This window comes from Cygnus olor, chromosome 1, assembly GCF_009769625.2.
Source record: "Cygnus olor isolate bCygOlo1 chromosome 1, bCygOlo1.pri.v2, whole genome shotgun sequence".
In the NCBI taxonomy this organism is placed as follows: domain Eukaryota; kingdom Metazoa; phylum Chordata; class Aves; order Anseriformes; family Anatidae; genus Cygnus; species Cygnus olor.
The window spans coordinates 66239037-66258644 of record NC_049169.1 but is presented as its reverse complement, the minus strand read 5'-3'; the positions used below and the strand labels follow the sequence as shown (position 1 = coordinate 66258644).

Genomic DNA, 19608 nt, shown 5'->3' with positions numbered 1-19608 from the left:
TTGCAACAGCAGTGAAGGAGAAGCATTATGGACATTAATTAGGCATGCTGATATTTTCATTTTTAAAACAGAATCAAAAAGCAAGGTTTAAGTTTGGTGTCTTGTGTGAGCTGGCTCATTCAGTTCCTCTCCATCATCCACGCAGAAACACCTTCAGAGTGATTCATTCTAGTCTAAAATAGACTCCTCTCATCTCTCAAAGATCAATTTCTCTCCACTGACAATGACGAAACCCTGCACAATCAGTCTGACATGACAGTCCACTTTCAACACTAAGTTATTCTTGCTCATTTTCTCATCCCCACCACTTAGTCCAAATCCTACACCATGCCATGACTGGCACAACTGTTTGTTGGGCCACTCTATAAGTCAACTCATAAAACTAACCCAGGTGAAAAATAAACTGGAGGGAAGGGAAGTTGAGTGGATTATTTATTTATTTTAAATCCACTAGCCAAATCAGCTCCCGACTCATTTGAGTGTGGCCCCACAAATATTTGTACACACCTAAGAGGTCCCACTAGGGATGCAAGGACTAAAAATTAACAGCCAGAACTCCTGGGCTATCTGTTCTCAAAAAATAAATAAAATAAAAATCTTCCTGTCTAGTCTAAGTTGTTTCTAGCAAGGCAACAGCTGCTGTTTCATGTGCTCCTTACCCACAGGTCCCATTTCAAGTGCTTGCATGATGACTCCTGAAGTGAGGTGTCAATGCACAGGCAACAACCGTCCCTCAAAAACAAGTTATTCCCTACAGAATGAGAAAGAACTGGCAGTTTCCAACTGCCCCTTATTACCAGTTCCAGTCTGAGGCAAGTTTCAAGAATCACCAGTCAAAGGTGTACCACCACCTCAGAACTAAACACCCTTGTTTCCCAGCTCCTCCCCAGCCCAACCTGAACTTTAGCATTGTTTAGCTAGTTTTAGACCATGCCTTGCTAAATGTTCTTTTAAAACAATTGTTGTGACAATTCTGCTCTCTTTTTGGGGAGGTGGGAGAAGGGAAAAGAACAGAGAAAAGCATTATGCATCCTCCAGGCCACGGTTAACCTGATCTACTGTTGGCAACAGTCTTGATCCAAGCAGAAGGTTACACTAGAGACTTCCAGATATCCTTTCTATGTATTTTTCATGATTCTACATTGGAGTTCCCTTATCAGTCTTTCCTGAAGTTATCTTGACAGGCTTTCCAGTCATAATGCTCTTCACAGATTATTTACACCTTCAACATCTCAGTCTCCATTTAGCATCACCCCTTCCTTGCTCAGCTGCCTCCGCTCTCTGTTCTCCATGCTCCACATGTGACATAGCACAAAGCCAGTGGCACACCGCAAAGGGTTAAGGCCAAGCGACAAGCACAGCCGTTACACCCAGGGTAGGACACCAGTGTGACAATACTACACTCCATCACGACAAGGAGTGTGATGAACAAGCATTTGGAGTTGGATGCACGTGTCTACATGAATGCTAGGAGGTTCAGACAAAAGTATGGCTCAGTAATGTCCAACACACCTTGAACCTTTTGATGGAGGAAAGGCACAAATGTACCCAGGCTGAAACAGACCCAAGCTGCAGCACAGGGTACTCGCCATCCTGCCTGTTTTTGTAACTGGAAAGTAAGAAAAAACACATCTGGAAGATCAGGGTGGTCCCAGCTATGTCTGACAGAAAGGCCAGCAGGGGACAGGATTCCTCCTCTTCAATGGAGGAAGAGCAAGCTACTCTTCTGGGGACACACGTCAGGCCTGTACACCCTTCCTGCAGGGTGCACAGAGACTCTTGCTGGCCCTCACTCTGGGCAGGAGTCCCAGAGTACAAATAAGAGGTTGTATTCGGCAGCTGGGTATTTCTCCCACAGAAGGGCTCTGCCCTAGATAATGTCAAGCATCTGTCCATTAGCCAGGAAACGTCACAGAAGGAAACATCACCCTAGTACATTTGCTCCTCTGCTTCTAAGGAGGCCAGAAACATCCCCAGGCAGTTCAGCATCCCCTAGCCATCCTGTGCTCCTCACTCTGCCCTTGGCAAGCCACCAGGCTAGGAAGGCCAGGGTTCACAAGTGAAGCTATAACTATCGTGCAGCCAACTCCTCAACATCCAGGCTCATCCTCCTGACTCAACCATGTGCAGCGCTGCTCAATTTTTTTAAATTTTTATTGGAGGGTGGTAGAGGGGAGATGCATGCTCAAGAGAAGATGGTGGAACTTGCAGAGCCCCTACCATTTGTTTAGCCCAGGCACAGCTTCAAGCACTGCTGCAATTGTCTAGAAATCAAACAAGTGGCTGATAGCGCCAATTAGCACCTTCCAGCAGAACAATACCTCCATCGCAGCTCACCCCATTCTCTCAGGAGCTTAACATATTGGCACCCTGAATGACTTCTCTCGCAGACAGCAGACAAACAGCAATGTGGAGGGAAGAGAGGAATCAAGGTGTACCCAGTGCTCTACCACCAAGAGAGAGGCAGCACACAGTATTAACAGTTATAAGATCACATACTGGAATAAAAACTTGGGAGTTGACTTCAGACAACGAAGAAAGCAAAACTAGTTTGCAGAAATGCTTTTTTTTTTTACTCAGACTTGAAACTTTTTTTTTTGCTAACAGCTACAAGCTAAAGAATTTTTCTGAGATGGACTTTTCACCAAAGATACAGTGCCCCCTTCAAAGAGGTGGAAAAAAAAAACCACATGACCAATCTAATCAAACAAATGGGAAGATTTAAAATTTCTTCTGCCGAATAAAGAAACAATAAGCATAAGAAATTACTTGCCTGTAAGTCATCCTCTTTAAGCTTCTTATGTAAACTTATATTTGCAAGTTCAACCACATGCAACTGCCTTGCATTACAGGGCCATACAGTACTGTTTCTACAGCACTCCGTATTCAGTGTACGGATTGGATACCACATCAAGCAGAAGTCATCTCTAGTTAGCAAATGGGATATCAAAGATAAAATTCAGCTTCAGATGAGAGGCTGTTTTCTGCAATTACAGCATGAATCTGGAGTACATCAGCTTGAAACTATTGGACTTACCCCGGATTTGCACCACTGTGCAGCATTATGCCTCACAAAGAGCAGAAAGGGACAAAATCTGTTATACTCAATATCTTGTTTTATTAAAGTAATAGGATCGTGGACGGGAGATTCCAAGGATTAAAGCAAAGGCAAGTCTGTGGAGAGTAATATCTGGTAATATCTTCTACTAAATCAGCAGATTCTGGATCAGAGCCTTTTTTTTTCCTCCCACTCAAAACTTGTTCTACCTTTTAAAACAATAAAAGTTACCCTTGCCCAAGAATAAGGCTAATTACAGTTCAGGGTGACATTGCCCATCTACCCTAAGACTTTGCATCAGTGCAGCTGGATTGATGGCTGCAATTTGGGCACATTCCCAACACAGACAAGGCCTCGGGCTTTGCTCCTCACCAGATCCAGGGAAGTACCTCTGCTAGGACAGACCAGTAATCCCAAACCAGCTCAGCTCCCCAGCCTTCCACCACACCCCAAGGGCCCTTGCCTCAGAGGTACAACATTGAAATGCTAATCCGACTTTGTAAACCCATAAACAAAAACAAAGAGGAGGACAGAAGAGGTAAAAAGCCTCCCTGAGCTCCATCCCCAAACCAAATCTCTGGCATTCAGGCTCTGCCCAGTAGAGCAGGATTTTCCCCACATGAAGATGCCTCAAGGACTGGTATCAAAATTGCTGGCAGGCAATATCTTTATGGTTAGATGCATTTAAATGGCCACTTCTACCACACACCAGAACATTCTTTGTTTCAGAAGATCTCCTCAGAAAATATATATTTTTTTGCAACAACAGACCAGGCACAGACCCGCTAGCCTTACTGCTCTTTTACAACAGAATGACATCAAATATTAATACCACTAAAACCTAAACGGTTTCTGCAGCTGGGCTCAAGTCTGACCCCACAATGTGCTAACACTTTTTCTCCACCTCCCCCAGAACCCACACTTTTCCTTCCTACGCCTGTCCACAACTTCCCAGGGCCCCAGGCAAAGAGTAAGAGGTGGATACTGGGGCTTGGGGTCTCCTCTGGATGGCATGGGGTGCATGGAAAGGACAGGAGAGGTCAGCCCAAGAGGCAGGCAGGTCTGACAGCCTCCTGTGAAAGGGGAGTATCAGGGATCTGATAATAGGGACGTGCTATCTCCAGGCTCTGTAGCCATTCTCTGGGCTTACTCTGATCTTCTTTCAAACCAAGTCAGCATACCCAAACCTGCAGATAGTCAATGTGGGGGGGATCATTTCTCACAAACAAATGCTCCCTACTGGACAGGTCATCGCAACCATCTAATTACCCCAAAAGCTGTCCTTTTGTTTTCCACCATCCCTGTTTTCTTCTGTCTCCTGACCTGCTTTCACAGACATTTCGGGCTGCCTGTCGTGTGGAAGCCAGGTTTTACGGACAAAACAGTGCCTCAGATATTTATCCTTCCACTGAGAATTGGACAACTCTGAGGGCACCATCGCTACCACCGGGGAGAGGAAGAGGACAAGTCCAGCAATGGGGACTATAGGTAAGGGAAAAGCCATCCTACGTGCCCCGAATGGAAGAGCAGCGATTCTTTACTGGGGTAGCTGAAGCCAGCCATGGTTAACTTGGGCCAGAAGGTCCAAGGGCTTTTTACTGCCAAGTTAAGTCTTGGATGACAGTGAAATGTGCTTAATTTGACAGTTTCATTTTAACATGTATGGGCAGAGTCTAGAAGGCGACAGCAGTAAGGGAGCAGCACTGCATTACTATAAGGTGGCTTTCCTGCTGCATCAACCTAGCATTCAGGGCTACAAACCGAAACAAAAAATTATTATTGGTGTTCACTATTCACCCTAGTAATGAAACAATCAGTATTCAATGGTATAGCAATATTCTCACAAGTATAGGCAATAGTTATAAAACATTAGCATTTCACTATAAATTTCGAACTGTGCCACACCTCTGGCATTACAGAAGCTGAGAGCTCAGGTACTGCATTGGGGTTGGAAAATGCAGGGAAACTCTCTTTACTACTCTTTGCACTTTCATTTTTAAATCTTCAATAAAATTGTGGTACTAATATGACTGCGTCCTCCTCAAACAATAGGAGATACGCTTGCTTGTATTCCTGTAAACTTGAGCAAAGTGCAGTTCTTCAAGCATCCACTGAAGAGGTAGAGAAAAATAGTTGACCAACAACGAGTTTAATTAGTAGAATCCTGTCAAATGCATGAGATACCTGGCTTGCTTGGGGCTGCACATCCGGGGGGGGGGGGGGGGGGGGGGGGGGAAGACCACTTTGGAGATGCAGGAGACCATCTTCTGATCTCTACTTGACTGTTTCTCCTGAAGAACTGCAAAGTGCATCATTTGTCACTGATCCTTTGCTCTTCATCAGGTGAGACAAAGCTGTGGCTGGTTTACAAAGCATGCCTGGGCACCAACTTCCATAAACCCAGGGCATTCTTTGGTCTGTTTGGGGTTAAGACCTTTCAGAAGAACACTGCCATACATACGAACGGATCACCGACCCAGTAGACCAAACCCCAACTAAACTGGAGGGTAAAACTGCCTATCATCTTCTCTTTGCAAGGCTATTGATAAGAAAGGACCACCTTGGCTGTCCAGCACTGACTGCATCACAGCCATTTCCCCCTTCTGCTCACTGTCCCCCCATTGGAGAAGCTGCCCTCTCCATTTCACACAAGTGCACCCCAGGCATGCAGGGCAGTGAAGGGTTAATTTAATTAGTTCTCTGTGTGCTCAAAGAATTACAGGCAACTTCATTTAATTATTAAGTAGCCAATCAGGTAATCTCTGTATCTGATTAGCACGCTAATGAAATAATGTCTTCCAGTTCAAAGCTGTCATTCCAATCAGGAGACAGCCCTTCAGCTAGAAGGAAAAGCTGGCCAGGTTTCCATGGGCTCCAGGCTTTTGGATTTTGGGGAGGGGATGGGAGCAGGGAGATGGAAAACCCTTCCACCTTCCCTCTCTCGCCTCTGCCTTTGCAAGGAATATTGCACAGCTCTCCCTTCCAGACAGGCGAGCACATTTGTTCCAGAGAGGCTCCCTGATGCTCCAGGCAAGCGTCCAGCGTCACCACCACGCGCCCCTTCCCTCGCGCTCCCCGATGCCCAAGAATACCCCAGTTGGTCAGGAACCAAGAGCCCGGAGAGCGCAAGGCCATTTGCATAGCGCCTAGGCACTGCCAACCGAGAGATCTGCTAAATATGTGGGGCATGACTCTGCTATGGTCCACATGGGAAAAGAGTCACACAGCAAAGCCATTATAGCACTAAGAGGAAGCCAGAAAGCCTCCTCCCTCCCTCCCCCACACCGCTCTCTGCTCCTGTGTCATATGCAGTTATTTCCAGCCTGGGGAAAAGTGCAAGGCGGCAGCTGTCACACGAGGCAAGGACTTGCCCCTTTTAAACAGGGATTTCAGGACTAAATGACCCATTACAATTAACACAGCTGCAAGAACTGGGACACTTCCACACAGCCCGAGAGGGGGTTTGGCGGTGGGGGAGGACAGGAGGAGAAGCAGAGGGTTAGGATCATACTCCCAAGACCTGGCATGGAGTCTCCAACCCCTCTGCTTCTCACGTATTAGCTCAGCTGTCCTCTCCCAACTGCTGCAGCTCAGCCTCTCCCCGATGCCAGCAGCCCAGCTACGGCACTGAGCCATGGTGAGCAGCCCAAGCCCAAAACAACACTTTCTGGAATGGCCCCCTGCACTCCAGCTCCTGCTCGAAGCCCTTCCACTCTACTGGACTGGAGTAGCACGGCTGCGCCCATGCTAACTTTTAATTAGACAGCCCAGGTTTATCACAGTAGCTGCAGCAGGATGTGGTTCAGCACAACCAACCCACCCGACTATTTACCCGAGGAGCCCAGCAGACGATGCTGTCCAAGCTCAAGCCTACGCTGCTGCAAGTGTACTTCTGCATGTCCTCTGCTGCCAGTTTAAATGCTAACTCAGCTAATATTGTCACAGCTGCCAGCACACCTTTGCTTTGCAGGGCGAGCATCCTCATTTCTGAGAGCAAGATCACCTTCCTGGTGACACTTGCCTTCTCCCGGCGCACTTCCCAAGAAAAGAAACAGCCTCCAGAATGCTCACACCAAGCAGCAATAGTTTTGTTAAGCCACCACACCGAAAATGAATGTGCTTACAGAGAGAATCCCAAGAGGGAGCAGAAAAATTGCAGGCAGTCTCCAGACAGCCAGCTAGACAGCTGGCTTTCTATGAGAACGCTGAAGTGTTGACACTTTTTGTTGACCCTTTTTTCCCGAGCATATCCCATGAACAAGAAATAGGACTGCCAAATGGGAAGATGCATCTCCCTCTCTCCTCTCTGCTGACCGCAGCCATTCCAAGTGAAGGAAACTGGTTAGATCAAGAAATTCAGGCTTGGACAGCACAATGAAGCATCCACTAATAATCAATCCCTTCACAACAGCCTTCCTGCCAACTGGCTACAGACTAGGCAGTGATTATAAATTGTAGTTACTTCTCTGAGGAAAAACAACAACATCATATGGCGATCCTTTAATTCTGAAACCAGTCCCGCTCGCAATTACCAAAAGACAAGTTTTCCTAAATACCCATTCTGAAAAAAAAAAAGAAGCCCTGAAATCCAAAGCTGGGATCCTCCTGGCTCATGCTTTGCTAGCTACAAAGAGATAAAACTTGTGTCATTAATGTTAGCCAAAATTTCTGAAGATGCTGAGGGGGGAAGTTTGTTGGCTAGGAAGATACCATCGTTATCCTCGTATTCCTGAGGTCCTGCTACCTCAGGAAACACACACAACAGGGCCTGCCGAGGCGGTCCCGCTTTACCACTTATTAACCAGCGTGCAGATGCAATTCGAGCCCGACTGAAGCACAAGCAACTGCAGCAGCCACCTGGGGACCAGCGTTCCCTGGCAGCCGGTGGCAGGGCACATTCCAGCCCGGGTCCCCCGGCGCTGGAGTGGGGCGGCACAGTGTGACCTGATCTCCACCTCCGATAGCACCAAGCCCCTGTACCAGCCCCTCTCGCCACCCTTGCCACGGTTGGGCCACGAGGAGCAGGATGCAGATACCCAACCACACACATGAAGGGACTCCCTTGCAATGCCATGGCTATTTGTGGATCAGCCGCCATCCAAAACTCCCCAAAATGAGAAAGTCCAGGCATTTGGCAGGTCAGACACTTACTACAGCGAGTGGTTTGTTCTGCCGAGGGACTCGTAACACCCTCCCAAATTACACATTGCCCTTTACAGGACACCGCAGCAGCTGGAATCGGCTCCCTTCTCACATTCCTTAATAAGCACTTCCATCAGAGAGCAGGGTGGATGTAGGGCATCAGCTGCAGTTAATCATAACCAAGCACTGTGCTCCCTTTCTCCATGCTCCACAACACTATCTGCAGTCTAAGAATATCCAGCACCACCCTGCCGGGGCGGGGAGAGTCGAGTGCTCCTAGCTCCCCAGCACTGCAGGTCTCCCTGTTACAGGAGACTTTCACTCTGCCTCCCCTAAGCAACAACCTTCAGCAGGGCCCCCGATAGCTGGTTGAGATCCTACAGATCATGGAAAGATAATCCATTGCGGTACTAATGCACTACTGCAGCTGTCCATGGAGAAAATCCCCTTTCAACCAAAAAACCCCTCAAGCCCTTTGATCCTCTCCAACACACAATTATCTTAAGGGCAAAATAGTCTTCTGTGCCTCGGTACCTTGTATCAGGCTGAAAGAAAAGAAACCGAGACTGCTATTCCGTGTTTATTCTACACGACTGCCCTGTCCTACAATCAGGCTCCTTCAGCATGGGCAAGCAAATCCCGATGGATAGATGCCTGCATATGCTGGATGACCAGTGCCTAAGAGAAACTTTGGGGGGGAAAATAAAGTGTGGTTTGTGTTTCTTTTTTAAAAAAAGAAAAACCTGAATTTCTAAGAAGGACTATCAGACAAACTTTTCATGACTGTTTTTGTGCGCTACAGTCAGCTACACTGAGATTAAATTAACTGATTTCAACTACATGGTCAGGTCTGACTTTAGAAGGAGCAAAAAACCACCATCAACTTTTAACTTAAAAACTTTTTTTCTTTAAGTTAACATTCTGGTTAGAAAAGAAATACAGCAAGCTTTCATTTAGTGCCAAAAACCAACCCCCAAAACCTTTCACAGAGGCTTGTCAGGGCTCTTCCCCAGGTGCCCCCCTTACTGCGTGACCTCTTGCTACCTGTGCAGTTTCGCTCCACCTGCTACCCCCGACTGCAGGGCGATAAGCATTGCTTTCAGCAGAAGGGTCAGCTATAAAAAGCCCTTCCCCTCCCCACTGCCTGTTTCCATTCCTGTGCCACTGCTTCAGCCCTGCTGGTGCAACCCTTTGCAGGGCTATGCACCAAACCATCTTGGGGAACTGACCCCAGTTAAACATAACTCAAAGAAAAGCTGTTGATTTTTTTTTTTTTTAACCCCAGTGAGCCATTTTACCATCATCAGTGAAGAATAAGGGACAAATGCTTGAGAATTCACATCATCAGCTTTTAACAGACACCATGTGTGAGCCCACACTAACAAAACAGCGAAAATGGCCATCCACTGAACAACACAAAAATAGAAAAACAATACAAAGTCCACTCTCTAACCCCCTGAAATCCTTCAAATTTCAAAGGTACTCAACACTAGACTTTATGTCAAGATTTTCAGAAAGCTTGTCTAAAAATCCCAAAGTATTACTGCCTGTGCACATTTCTCCATCCATCAGCCATGAATAACATCTGAATTCGTCTGACTCAGCCATGAGTGATGGGAGTGCAGAAGTCTTGAACACAGTTTCTATACAGGTTGCTCACTGTATCTACCCCCTGCGCAATCACCTCAAACACATGTACAAGCCCGCTTGGCTGCTCAGGGCTTGGCTAACAGGTGAGTTGCATGGGATGAGTAATGAGCTTTACAGGAAAGCAATGGAAGAGAGGAAAAGCAAAGAGCATTGGAAAAAGTTGGTTGTGGGGACATACGAGGCTGTCCAGACTGGGAACCTGTATGAAACCATGACAGATTTTACTTTTAAGTGCAATGTCATTTGCCTTTCCCTTTTACAGTGCCCTTATTACTTATTCGGGTGTCTTGATGCAAGCGATATAGTGGGCCTAATTCAGCAAGGGTTAGGCCCAAGTGAGGTCTTAAAATACCACAGAAAACATGGCAGGGGTCTTGCTTACTGGGCTTTCTTCCTTATTTTTTTGTGTTTGAACCTTCACAGCACACCAGAAGAGGGAGCCTTTCACTCCTGTCCCATGCTCATCATTTGTTTTATATTAGCAACAATGACAAGCTCTATTAAGAGTCAAGCTCTTAAATTAAACTCTTACCCTTTGCCTCCTAAAACAAACAAACAGAAAACCCAAGCAAGAAAGAAAAAGGTCTTTGCTTTATGTTATGGATATATAAATATTTTTTGCTTCCACAACTTGCTGAGTACAGGGTTCACCAGAAATGAAGAAGCCAGCTTTGCCTTCCAGTCCTTTGGCTGAACAAAGCTCTATCTCCGTTAGAGCAGGCTTCACTGGAAAGAGCCAGATAACTATCTAATGGCTTTACCAAAGAGGAGGAAAAAGACTGTCCAATGATCCTTCTGCATCACCAGCCCCAGGACCAAACTAAGCTAAGGCTGCAGTTTTAAGAGCCGTGGTGGATCCACCTTGGCAGCTGATGGCCACCAAAACCATGAGGTCCTGCTTGCTGCTGCTGTGTCCCAGTATCATTCCAGAGCACCGGAGAGCCACAGCACCAGAAGCAGTGCTAGGGCAAGAGCTTGAAAGGCAGCAGGATCTCCCTTCTGGCCGCAGAAGCCCACTGCACCAAAGCTTCAGGTCCCATGGCTGCCTTAGCAGTGCCCATGCCATCCTTCCTGCAGGGCCTAGCGCACCAGCTGAACCACAGCAGCTACAAACCAAAGGCCTCATCACCCTGTCACTAAGTCACTACTTCAACACAGTTAAGAGCTGAACCAGTTTAAGTACACCTAGCATGAAGAGGTTGTGCTGTTCAAACCACCCTTAAGATGGTGTTAAACTGGTGGCCGGTCCCACAACAGAGGTGGTCTAAAACATACCCCTTGTGGCTCACATCTTTCGGTATTCGCTACCATGGAGTATACTAGCAGCATTGTTTTTTATTGAGTGGAAGGCTGGCATTTCAGCTAGGCATTTATAAAATGTAAAGAGTTTGTAAAGGAGTTGCCTGCCGCGTGTGGCTGTTGGGCCACCTCTGAGCAGCGCTCACAAAGCAAAGACCTGGGCTGCAGTAGGCCTGTAGTGTCGAACTACTCCCCCATCCCCCATAAAGGCCAACTTAAAAGCACACACATACACAAAGTGCATGAAAACACAGTAAAAACGCATATTCTGGAAACAAGCAAAATGCACTAAAATCACTTTTCCCTCTCAGCTGTTTTCTCCTCCTCACACAAAAGGCTGCAAACCCCTCCTAATTGCAGGAATACTCCACCTCACAGAGCCTGCTAGCCCAGCCCTCCTTCCAAGGAACTGGGGAGAACTGGGACACAATAGGAAGGAGACTTGCTAAAGGGAATAGATCTGTTAAATTAACACATTTTCTGTCAACCAAATCAGCTGCCCCCAGTGCCATTGTTGGTGAAACAATGGAGACCCCAGGAATGGGCACCCATTAAAAGGAACAAGCCTGCTGAAAGGATACACTCTAAGGCACAGTGTTGTGTGTTTAACAGGATTCTCTACTGTAAGGAAGGAGAAATCACTGGGCTGCATTGTTCTCACCATCACAGCAGATGCTGTTTCTGCTGGTAATGAAGGGGAAAATTAATTTTCATAAATACCTACAATAAGACTTAAACTATAAACTTTTAATTCAGGAACTTTTAACTCCCTTGCTGTTGTTGTTTCTCCCCAGCCCTTTTCTTGCAGAGATTTTGCCTGAAAGAAGTCTATGAAAGCATCCATTGCCATTACAAAAGTTAATTCTTCACCCTTCATGCAGGCACTTAACAGATGCCAGGGGCAGAATGGCACAGCTCTGCGGTATTATTTGTAGGGAGAGAAAGACCACAGTTAAGCAGGTCTACACATAAAGCTGCAACACTTTTAAGGTGTTACTTTTAGCTGGTTTAGTTGGAGCAAATTCCAAAAAGAACAAACTCGAGGCCTAATTTAGATGCGGTATGCAGAAGTTTACATCAGCTTCATTAAATTGGTACAGGTTTGTGGTAGTCAAGACTCTGTAAACAAAGCAAATCGCTAAGTCAGATTTAAGCTACTACACAGAGCATATTTTTTTTTTTCTAGCAGGGAAAGATTTACACCAGATTATCTTAAATTGGTTTTAAAACAAATTCAGCTTAAACCATTTAACTTGTGGGCACACAAACATTTCAGCTAACAGATACAATTTCCAGTCAGCGATGTTGATGGAAGAGGTAGTTAGTTGCCTCCAACTAACAACACCGTAGAAAATCTGTGATTATCAAACTCTATGTACTCTATCCAAATCTCTGAAATTTATACTCACTTCCTCTTTCTCTCTGCCTTTGACTGCTACAGTCGTTCTCTGACTTCCCTGTCACCTATCAGATCCATTCAAAATGTTGCTGTCAAAATAACCTTCCTTACCCATTGTTCAGACACCCTTTTTTCTGTGCCCAGTCACTTCTCATTTCTTTTCAGGGGCTTAAGATAATGTTTTAACTCATGTATCAGCCTCCTAAACCACCTATTCCTTTTTTTTGTATCCAATTATAGTAGAGTCTCATTATACAAAATGTAAACACTTGTTAAAAAGTTCAAGATCTACAGTTGTGAAAAATGTGACTTGCATTTGAAATGTAAACTGATATAATGCTTTCCAATTTGCAGACCACTTGAAACAACAGCTCTGAGAAGTATCTCTCTGCCTCCCCCTCCATTAATCTCAATGAACTCTAGAGCCCAATACTGACATTCAGAGTGCTAATGATTCTATTATGAACAGAATAAGTAAGGCAGCAAAAGCCAAGACCAGCAACGTAAGAGCTGCTGCTGGAAGAGATGTGGTAAGAGGGATGAGATGTTGCAGAGTCATCAAAACCAAACGTCAATGGGACAGGTAGGAAGAACAATAAAAACAGTACTCACCGTGCATTTCATTCATTTTTTCCACTTGATACTCAAATTTCTAAGATGCCTACCACCGATGGGCAGATGGCAAGAGGCACATCCTGATGCCTGAAATACTCTACAAAAAAGGTGCTTAAACTAGCTCGGACTTACCTTGTACAAGTAGAGCTGACCTACACAAATTCACTTACATTTCAGTCAGCTTGTTACACCTACTTCTCACATTTATCTTAATTAGATCCTAAATTCTCCCGATCAGAAACTACCTGGCCATCTCAGCCATCATATGACATAAGGCAACAGTAGGTTCTGTAGGTGCTACTGTAACACAAAGAACAATGCAGTACTGGGCCAGAAGAGCCACCAAGGAGCAAAGGCTTAGCACTCTGTTTCGGTAGCACAGTGCATACACAGTTGACTCCATACACACCACTGACAGGAGAGGAAGGCTGTGCAGTTGGTGCCATGGATCTCAAGGGACCCACACAGAGGACAGAAAGCGAGGGGCTCCAGAGAAGTTTCAGTAGGACCTAACAAAACAGGACAGCAGAGGTCAAAGTGCATTTGGCCATCCTCTCCTCACTAGGAAAAAAGGGCACATTTTCCAAAGCACTAAAATTTGAGTGCACCTAAAGGTTAGTGACTTAAAAGTTTTTGGCTTTCCAAGCTGTATCTGGTTTGCGGGGGTAGAAGAAATCCCCTGTTCTGTGCTTACTCCTTCACACAGCCACAGCCTGCAGGCAGCAGCACAGATCCCCCTTCTCTCCACACTCTTCCTCCTCCCCCTGGGGACCCACGGGAGCAGTAGTAGCCACTGGTTTGTAACAACCACATCATATTCCCCGACAGAAAGAGCCTGTTCATGGGCTGGTATGGCAGATACTGCGCTGCAGGAAAAAAAAGGTGTGCGGATACTGCGCTGTAGGAAGAAAAAGGTGTGCAATAGCAGCAGTGCCCTGTCGTTGGGCAGCAGGAGCGTAGCTAAAGGTAGAGCTAGAGCCTGAAGCATAAGGAAGGGAGAGCAAAAGAGGAAAAGCATCTTAGAGCCACAGCGAAGTTAGCAGCAGAGGCAATTTGCCCAAAGGCGCTTTTAAAAACCACAGGAAAAGATTTATGTTTTCCCTACGTAATGTGGCTTTTCCCCTTTTCCAAATAAACTGAGTTAACAACAATGTTTTGACTATTTTCAAGCACGTTCTCAAAAGTCACCTCCCCTCGACCTACCAAGGCAGAAGTTCCCAAATGTTTTAGCCCAGAGCTCCCAGGAGCACATGCCAGAGAGCTGGGTGGCCGCACCACGCTGGCTGCTCTCCAGTTCTCCTGTTCTTTAAGTTGTGCTGAAACACAGTTGAAAACATTAAATTTTCTCCTAATATTTTTCTACCCAAACAATCCCTGCAGCTGCCAGGATGATATTTCTGTCACAGAGGGAAGGGCACGCGTCCAGGAGACGCTTTGTCACGAGAGGTGTCCCGCATTACAGCCCGGTCTTGAAGAGGAAAACAAAACACTTCCTATCATCACATGCACCGACCTGACTGTGGAAAGCATCCTTTCTGTCCAACAGGGCAGGCCATACGAAATAAATGTATTTTTTAAAAAATGCCCAGTATGAACAGACCCTCTCCCAGCTGGAGCACTGTTGGAGCAGGTAAGGACAAACCCACCCCATCTAGGTTTCCCAAGGCACTGAGAAGGAAACCACAACCGAAGCAGCACGGCAAAAAGTCCACTTTTGAAGCGGCGTGGAAGTTTTGCATGGCAGATGGCTGACATGGCGGCGGGGGGAGACTTTAAAAAACAAGTCTGATGACAGCAGCACTCTCTGCCACCCGTGCAGACCCATGGGTGGACCCAGCCACGTCCTGGCACACACGCGTGTGCTCGCGGCTGTCCCACTGAACTTTTGACCCGGTGTCGGCTGCCCCCTCCCCAGCCCACCGCTGCGGCCGAGGTTTGAAAAGCGCAGGAGCCCTGCGCCTCCTCGCCAGGCGCCTGCATCTGCCGGAGCCAGCATGGGGGCCGCCTGCGCCCACCCCCTCCCCAGAACAATGCCCAGCGCCCGGCCTGATGGATGCGCTCCTTTATTCGAGTTTTGGACACCCCTTCCCTGGCCGCTCGCTGGTCCAGGGGAAAAGAAAAACAAAACATCTGCTTCCCAGGTTTCTGCTGCGTGCAGCTGCGGATGGCAGCCCACATCTGGAAGCTTCACTTTCTTTCGGACCAATAAGTGTAGGGCAAAAGGGCTGCGTTTAAAAAGGAAAAAAAAAAGAAGAAAGAGCTCCGCGCTGCCTCACTGTACTGAAGTCCCCAAACTTCTCAAATACCATAGGCAAATCTGCTTGGTATGAGAGGGATGGGTCCAGATGGCCTATCATTACCGAGCCTTGCAACAAAATATGGGCAGACCTACCAGAAGAGAAATCAGAAAGAGGGAAGAAAGAAGAAAAATTAGCTACAGCTTCTTTTTATTTTTTTTTTTTAAACATATGGAAGATCAGGTTTTGTCTGCTCTGGGGACTGCAGTGATTGCGGCTGAGACACTCTTACAGCATACTAACATCAGCGCAACGGGAAGGGCAGGGGATACTTGTTACAAACAAATCAGGGTTTGTTTAAAACTTTTGCCTTTGCAATAACGTTTTTAAGACTTCAGAACCAAAGCCACCTGAGATACAGTAATATCGGCAAAAAACAGATCCACCAAGCAGGTTTTAACTAGAGAGGAGAGTTCAGCCCTCCCACCATCAGCAAGAGCTGACAGCACCCATCGATAAGTCATTAGAGATGAGGGACACAGTCAGACAAGTATTTGCCATGAACCTCCAGCAGTCTGAGCATCAGCACCCTTCAGACGAAACCCCCAGCTGCGTGAGCTTTCCATTTCCAGTTCAACATAGAAAACAGGCTTGCTCAAGCCACCTGTTTTACTTGGCATTAAAGCAGACCGGGGCTCGCACCCCTCGGTTGCCCTTGGGGGACGGTATCTTTTGAGGGAAGGGGCAGCAATGTCTCAAACCACTTCCCTTCAGCCACAAGCGGTCCCCTCAAGAACCAAAGATAAACCAAGAAAACTCCATTTGTGCACACAAGCACAGCTTGAAGCCTGTTGGCTGGCCGTTTTGTTTTCCAGCACTGCCTCAAGTTGTAGCATTCCCTAAATGCCCAGAACAGCCACCTCCATTTCATTCGGGCACCCCACAACGCAAAGCCCATCTCAGACACCAGCGTCCCCAGCTCCAAAACCAAGTGGGGAACCTCCTTTCCGCAGCTGAGCAAAGTACAAACCAAAAGTCTCCCACAGCAGCGCTCTCAGAGAAAAGCAAACAAACAAACAAGAAGCATTATAAGTCCCTTTGCTGGCCACTGGTTTCATGCCACGAACCGTTGGTGTACGCTCTCTGTGGAGCATGCTGTTCCTGTATCCCCGAAGCCACGGATGGGACTGGAAGAGACACCAAGATGGTGAACTTCGAGAAAGAGCAAGCCCTAAAGCCGCCCGTGGTGGGCTGCTGGCGGCATGCGGGGAAGAGGGAGATTCACTCCCCGTGCCTTTAGATGCCAGCTTCCGACAGCTGAATCTCTCCTCTCACAGCGTATCCCGATTTTAACTGTGGTTTCCACTGTCCCTCGCAAAAATCCCATCTTTTAAAGCCCGTTTGTGCAAACCACCACAGGTCATCACAGGCGCGGGTTCTGGCGATGTTGTCGGTGGGCCAGTTATGCTCTGCAACACCCCGGTGCCAACCTGCGCCCACCTCTCGTCCCCCAAAAAGCAGGCACAATTTGTTCCAAGCGATGGCAACTCCCCCGTCCTAAGCATGCTCCAGGAACCAAAGGGGAGCCCACATTTACTTCGCCTGTGAAGCAAGCCAGATGCTAATTGCCTCCAAAGGTGAAAGGCTAGTGCCTCGGCCCTTTTATCATTGTAAATTCAGGTTCCTTCAAGACTTTGCGCTGCTGGGCCCGGAGAGCCTCCCCCTTTAATGGGTTTGCATCAATAGGAGGGGGAGGGGAGTTCCCTTTCGCAAGAAGTTGCATCATTGAGAGACCTTATCCCCTTTCAAGATTTCGCACCGCATAAGGGATTCCCCCTCTTCAGAAATTCACATCCTGCTCCAGGAGTTTTGCTCTTTAGGGCTTCGCACATCCTATTGAACTTTTAAGCATCTTTGGAATTCGCATTCAGGGGGCAATTACTGTCTTAAAAAACACACGCCACCATGTTATTCACCCGGTTTATTGCCAATGTGCCGGCAAGAATAGCTTTTCACAGCCAGCACAAAAGACTTCCCACTACCAGGACGCACTTTGTTGGTAACATTTGCAGCCGGAGCAAAAAACACTCGCGGCGCGCGTACCCACACGCGCAGAAATTAACAACAACCATCCCAACAAAACAAAAACACGCACTCGCGGAGGAAAGTTGGGGAGGAAAAACGCGCAAAAGCGCCCCAAAACGCGCCGGTCCCTCGGGGCGGAGGGCGGGCGAGGTGCCCGAGCCCCCGGCACAAAGCGCAGCCAGGCGGGGACCCCGGCCCCAACAAAGGGCACGGCCTCTCCGCACCGGGGGGGGGCCCCGGGGAGGTTGGGGCGGGGGGGGGGCACCGTGCCGTGCCCTCCTCCCGCCTCCAACGTTTGGGGCCGGGCACGAGGACCCCCCTCCGGGCACGGGGACAACCCCAGCTTTGTGCGGCCGGGTGCCCGGCGGAACAATGCGGCCCCGCCGGCACCGGCACCGGGCGGGGGGGCTCGGGGAAAGTTTGCGGAGTTGCGGCACGGGAACGGGACGGGTCCCCCCGGGGGGGGCCGGGTGGCGGGGTCTCACCTCTATCTCGAAGTCGGGCAGGCGGAAGGCGGTGCGGAAGAGCGAGCAGAAGTGCGCGATGGCCGGCACTTCCCACCACGAGCGGAGCTCGTCCAGCGCCACCGCCGCCTCCGAGCCGCCGGTACCGGCCACACCGCCGCCGCCGCCGCCTCCTCCTCCTCCTCCTCCGCAGCCGCCGTCCTCCTCCGGGCACATCTCAGCCGCCCGCTGCCTGCCGCTGCCTGGCTCGGCGGCCGGCTGCGTGCCGCCGCCGCCGCTCGGCGCTGCGCTGGGCTGAGCTGAGCTGCGCCGCGCTCCGCCCGCCCCCCGGCGCCACGCCGCTCAGCGGCCGCCCCCCGGCGGCACCGCGCTGCCCCCTCGCTGCCGCCCGCGCGCGGGGCGGGGGCGCTAGGGCCGGCGGGGGCGCTGCTGCTGCGGGTACTGCTGCGGGTACTGCTGCGGGTACTGCTGCGGGTACTGCTGCGGGTACTGCTGCGGGTACTGCTGCGGGTACTGCTGCGGGTACTGCTGCGGGTACTGCTGCGGGTAGCGCTGCTGGCGATAGCGCTGCTGGTGATAGCGCTGCCGGTGCTGCTGCTGCTGCTGCCCCTGCCGCGGGCGGCCGCCACTCCGCGGTCCCATCCTCCGCCGCCGCCCGCCCGCGCCCTGCAGGCAGCCGCCGCGCCGCCGGGAGCAGATGGGCGCGGGGAGGGGGCGGGGCCTCGCGCGGGGTGAGCCAATGGGAAGGCGGCGCTGGCCCGGGGGGCGGGGCGAGGAGGGCGCGGAGGGGCGGGGGCGTGGCCAAGGGGGGGCAGCGCACGAGGAGGGGGCGGATCCGGCGCTCATCACAACAACAGGGCACCCGCGCCCGGACGGCCACGCCCAGAGGGGGCGGGGCTAACTGTGGGGTGGGCGGGGCTAGCCGCTGGGTGGGCGGGGCTTCGGCGGGTGCTGGCAGCACGTGGCGGCGGGGCTGGCGGGAAGGGCTAATTGAGGGGGCGATTAATGAGGAGCCGCGCTGCCCGGGGGGGGGGATGGGCAGCCCCATAGCGGCGTACGGCGGGGTGAAGGGCACCCAGTGGGACTGGGAGGGAGCACGTCTGAAACGGTGCAAGGAAATGGTTGTACTGCATGTAATTAGCACAAGCGTTCGTTAGCACGAGGCTTCGTTGAGGCTGGGGGACTAGCAGCGCTCAGGGACGGATGAGGCGTGGGTACGGGCACCAGGAACACCATGGTCGCATTGAACAGGACACCCATGCGTTATTTAACACCATGGTCACGTTAAACGGGACGTCCGTGCGTTATTTACCTAAGTACAGCACCTGTGCCTGTTTCCCCAGAACTACCTAAATTTCTGACAGAGCAATTTATTTTGTATGGGATGCCATACGTTGCACCAAAAGCCTGACTCTTGCAGGCACGGTGACTCCGAGACCTGATGCCGAGCAAGGCGGTGCCTGATCCCACAGGCAGCGCAGCAGCTCCAGCTGCAACACTGCTGAGGAACAGCGTCCAGGCTGACTTACAGCACTTTAACACCACATAGGAGGATCCCTGCAAAATGCCAGAAATCTCGGAGTGACAAATCCTCAGGCACAGCTTCCTTTGGGCCAGCCACAGCGCTCTGCAGCATTGCTTGCCGTGTAAATAAATGCC

General features: G+C 49.4%; 1 protein-coding gene across 1 annotated transcript in view; it reads right to left on the bottom strand.

Moving 5' to 3' along the window:
• LOC121072794 (cat eye syndrome critical region protein 2) overlaps positions 1-18219 on the bottom strand; it is a 100970-nt gene extending 82751 nt beyond the window's left edge. The window contains exon 1 of the mRNA XM_040562754.1: positions 17971-18219. Coding sequence (XP_040418688.1) covers positions 17971-18165 — 195 coding nt within the window. The 5' untranslated portion in view covers positions 18166-18219. The remainder of the gene's footprint in view (positions 1-17970) is intronic.
• Positions 18220-19608: the final 1389 nt, after the last annotated feature.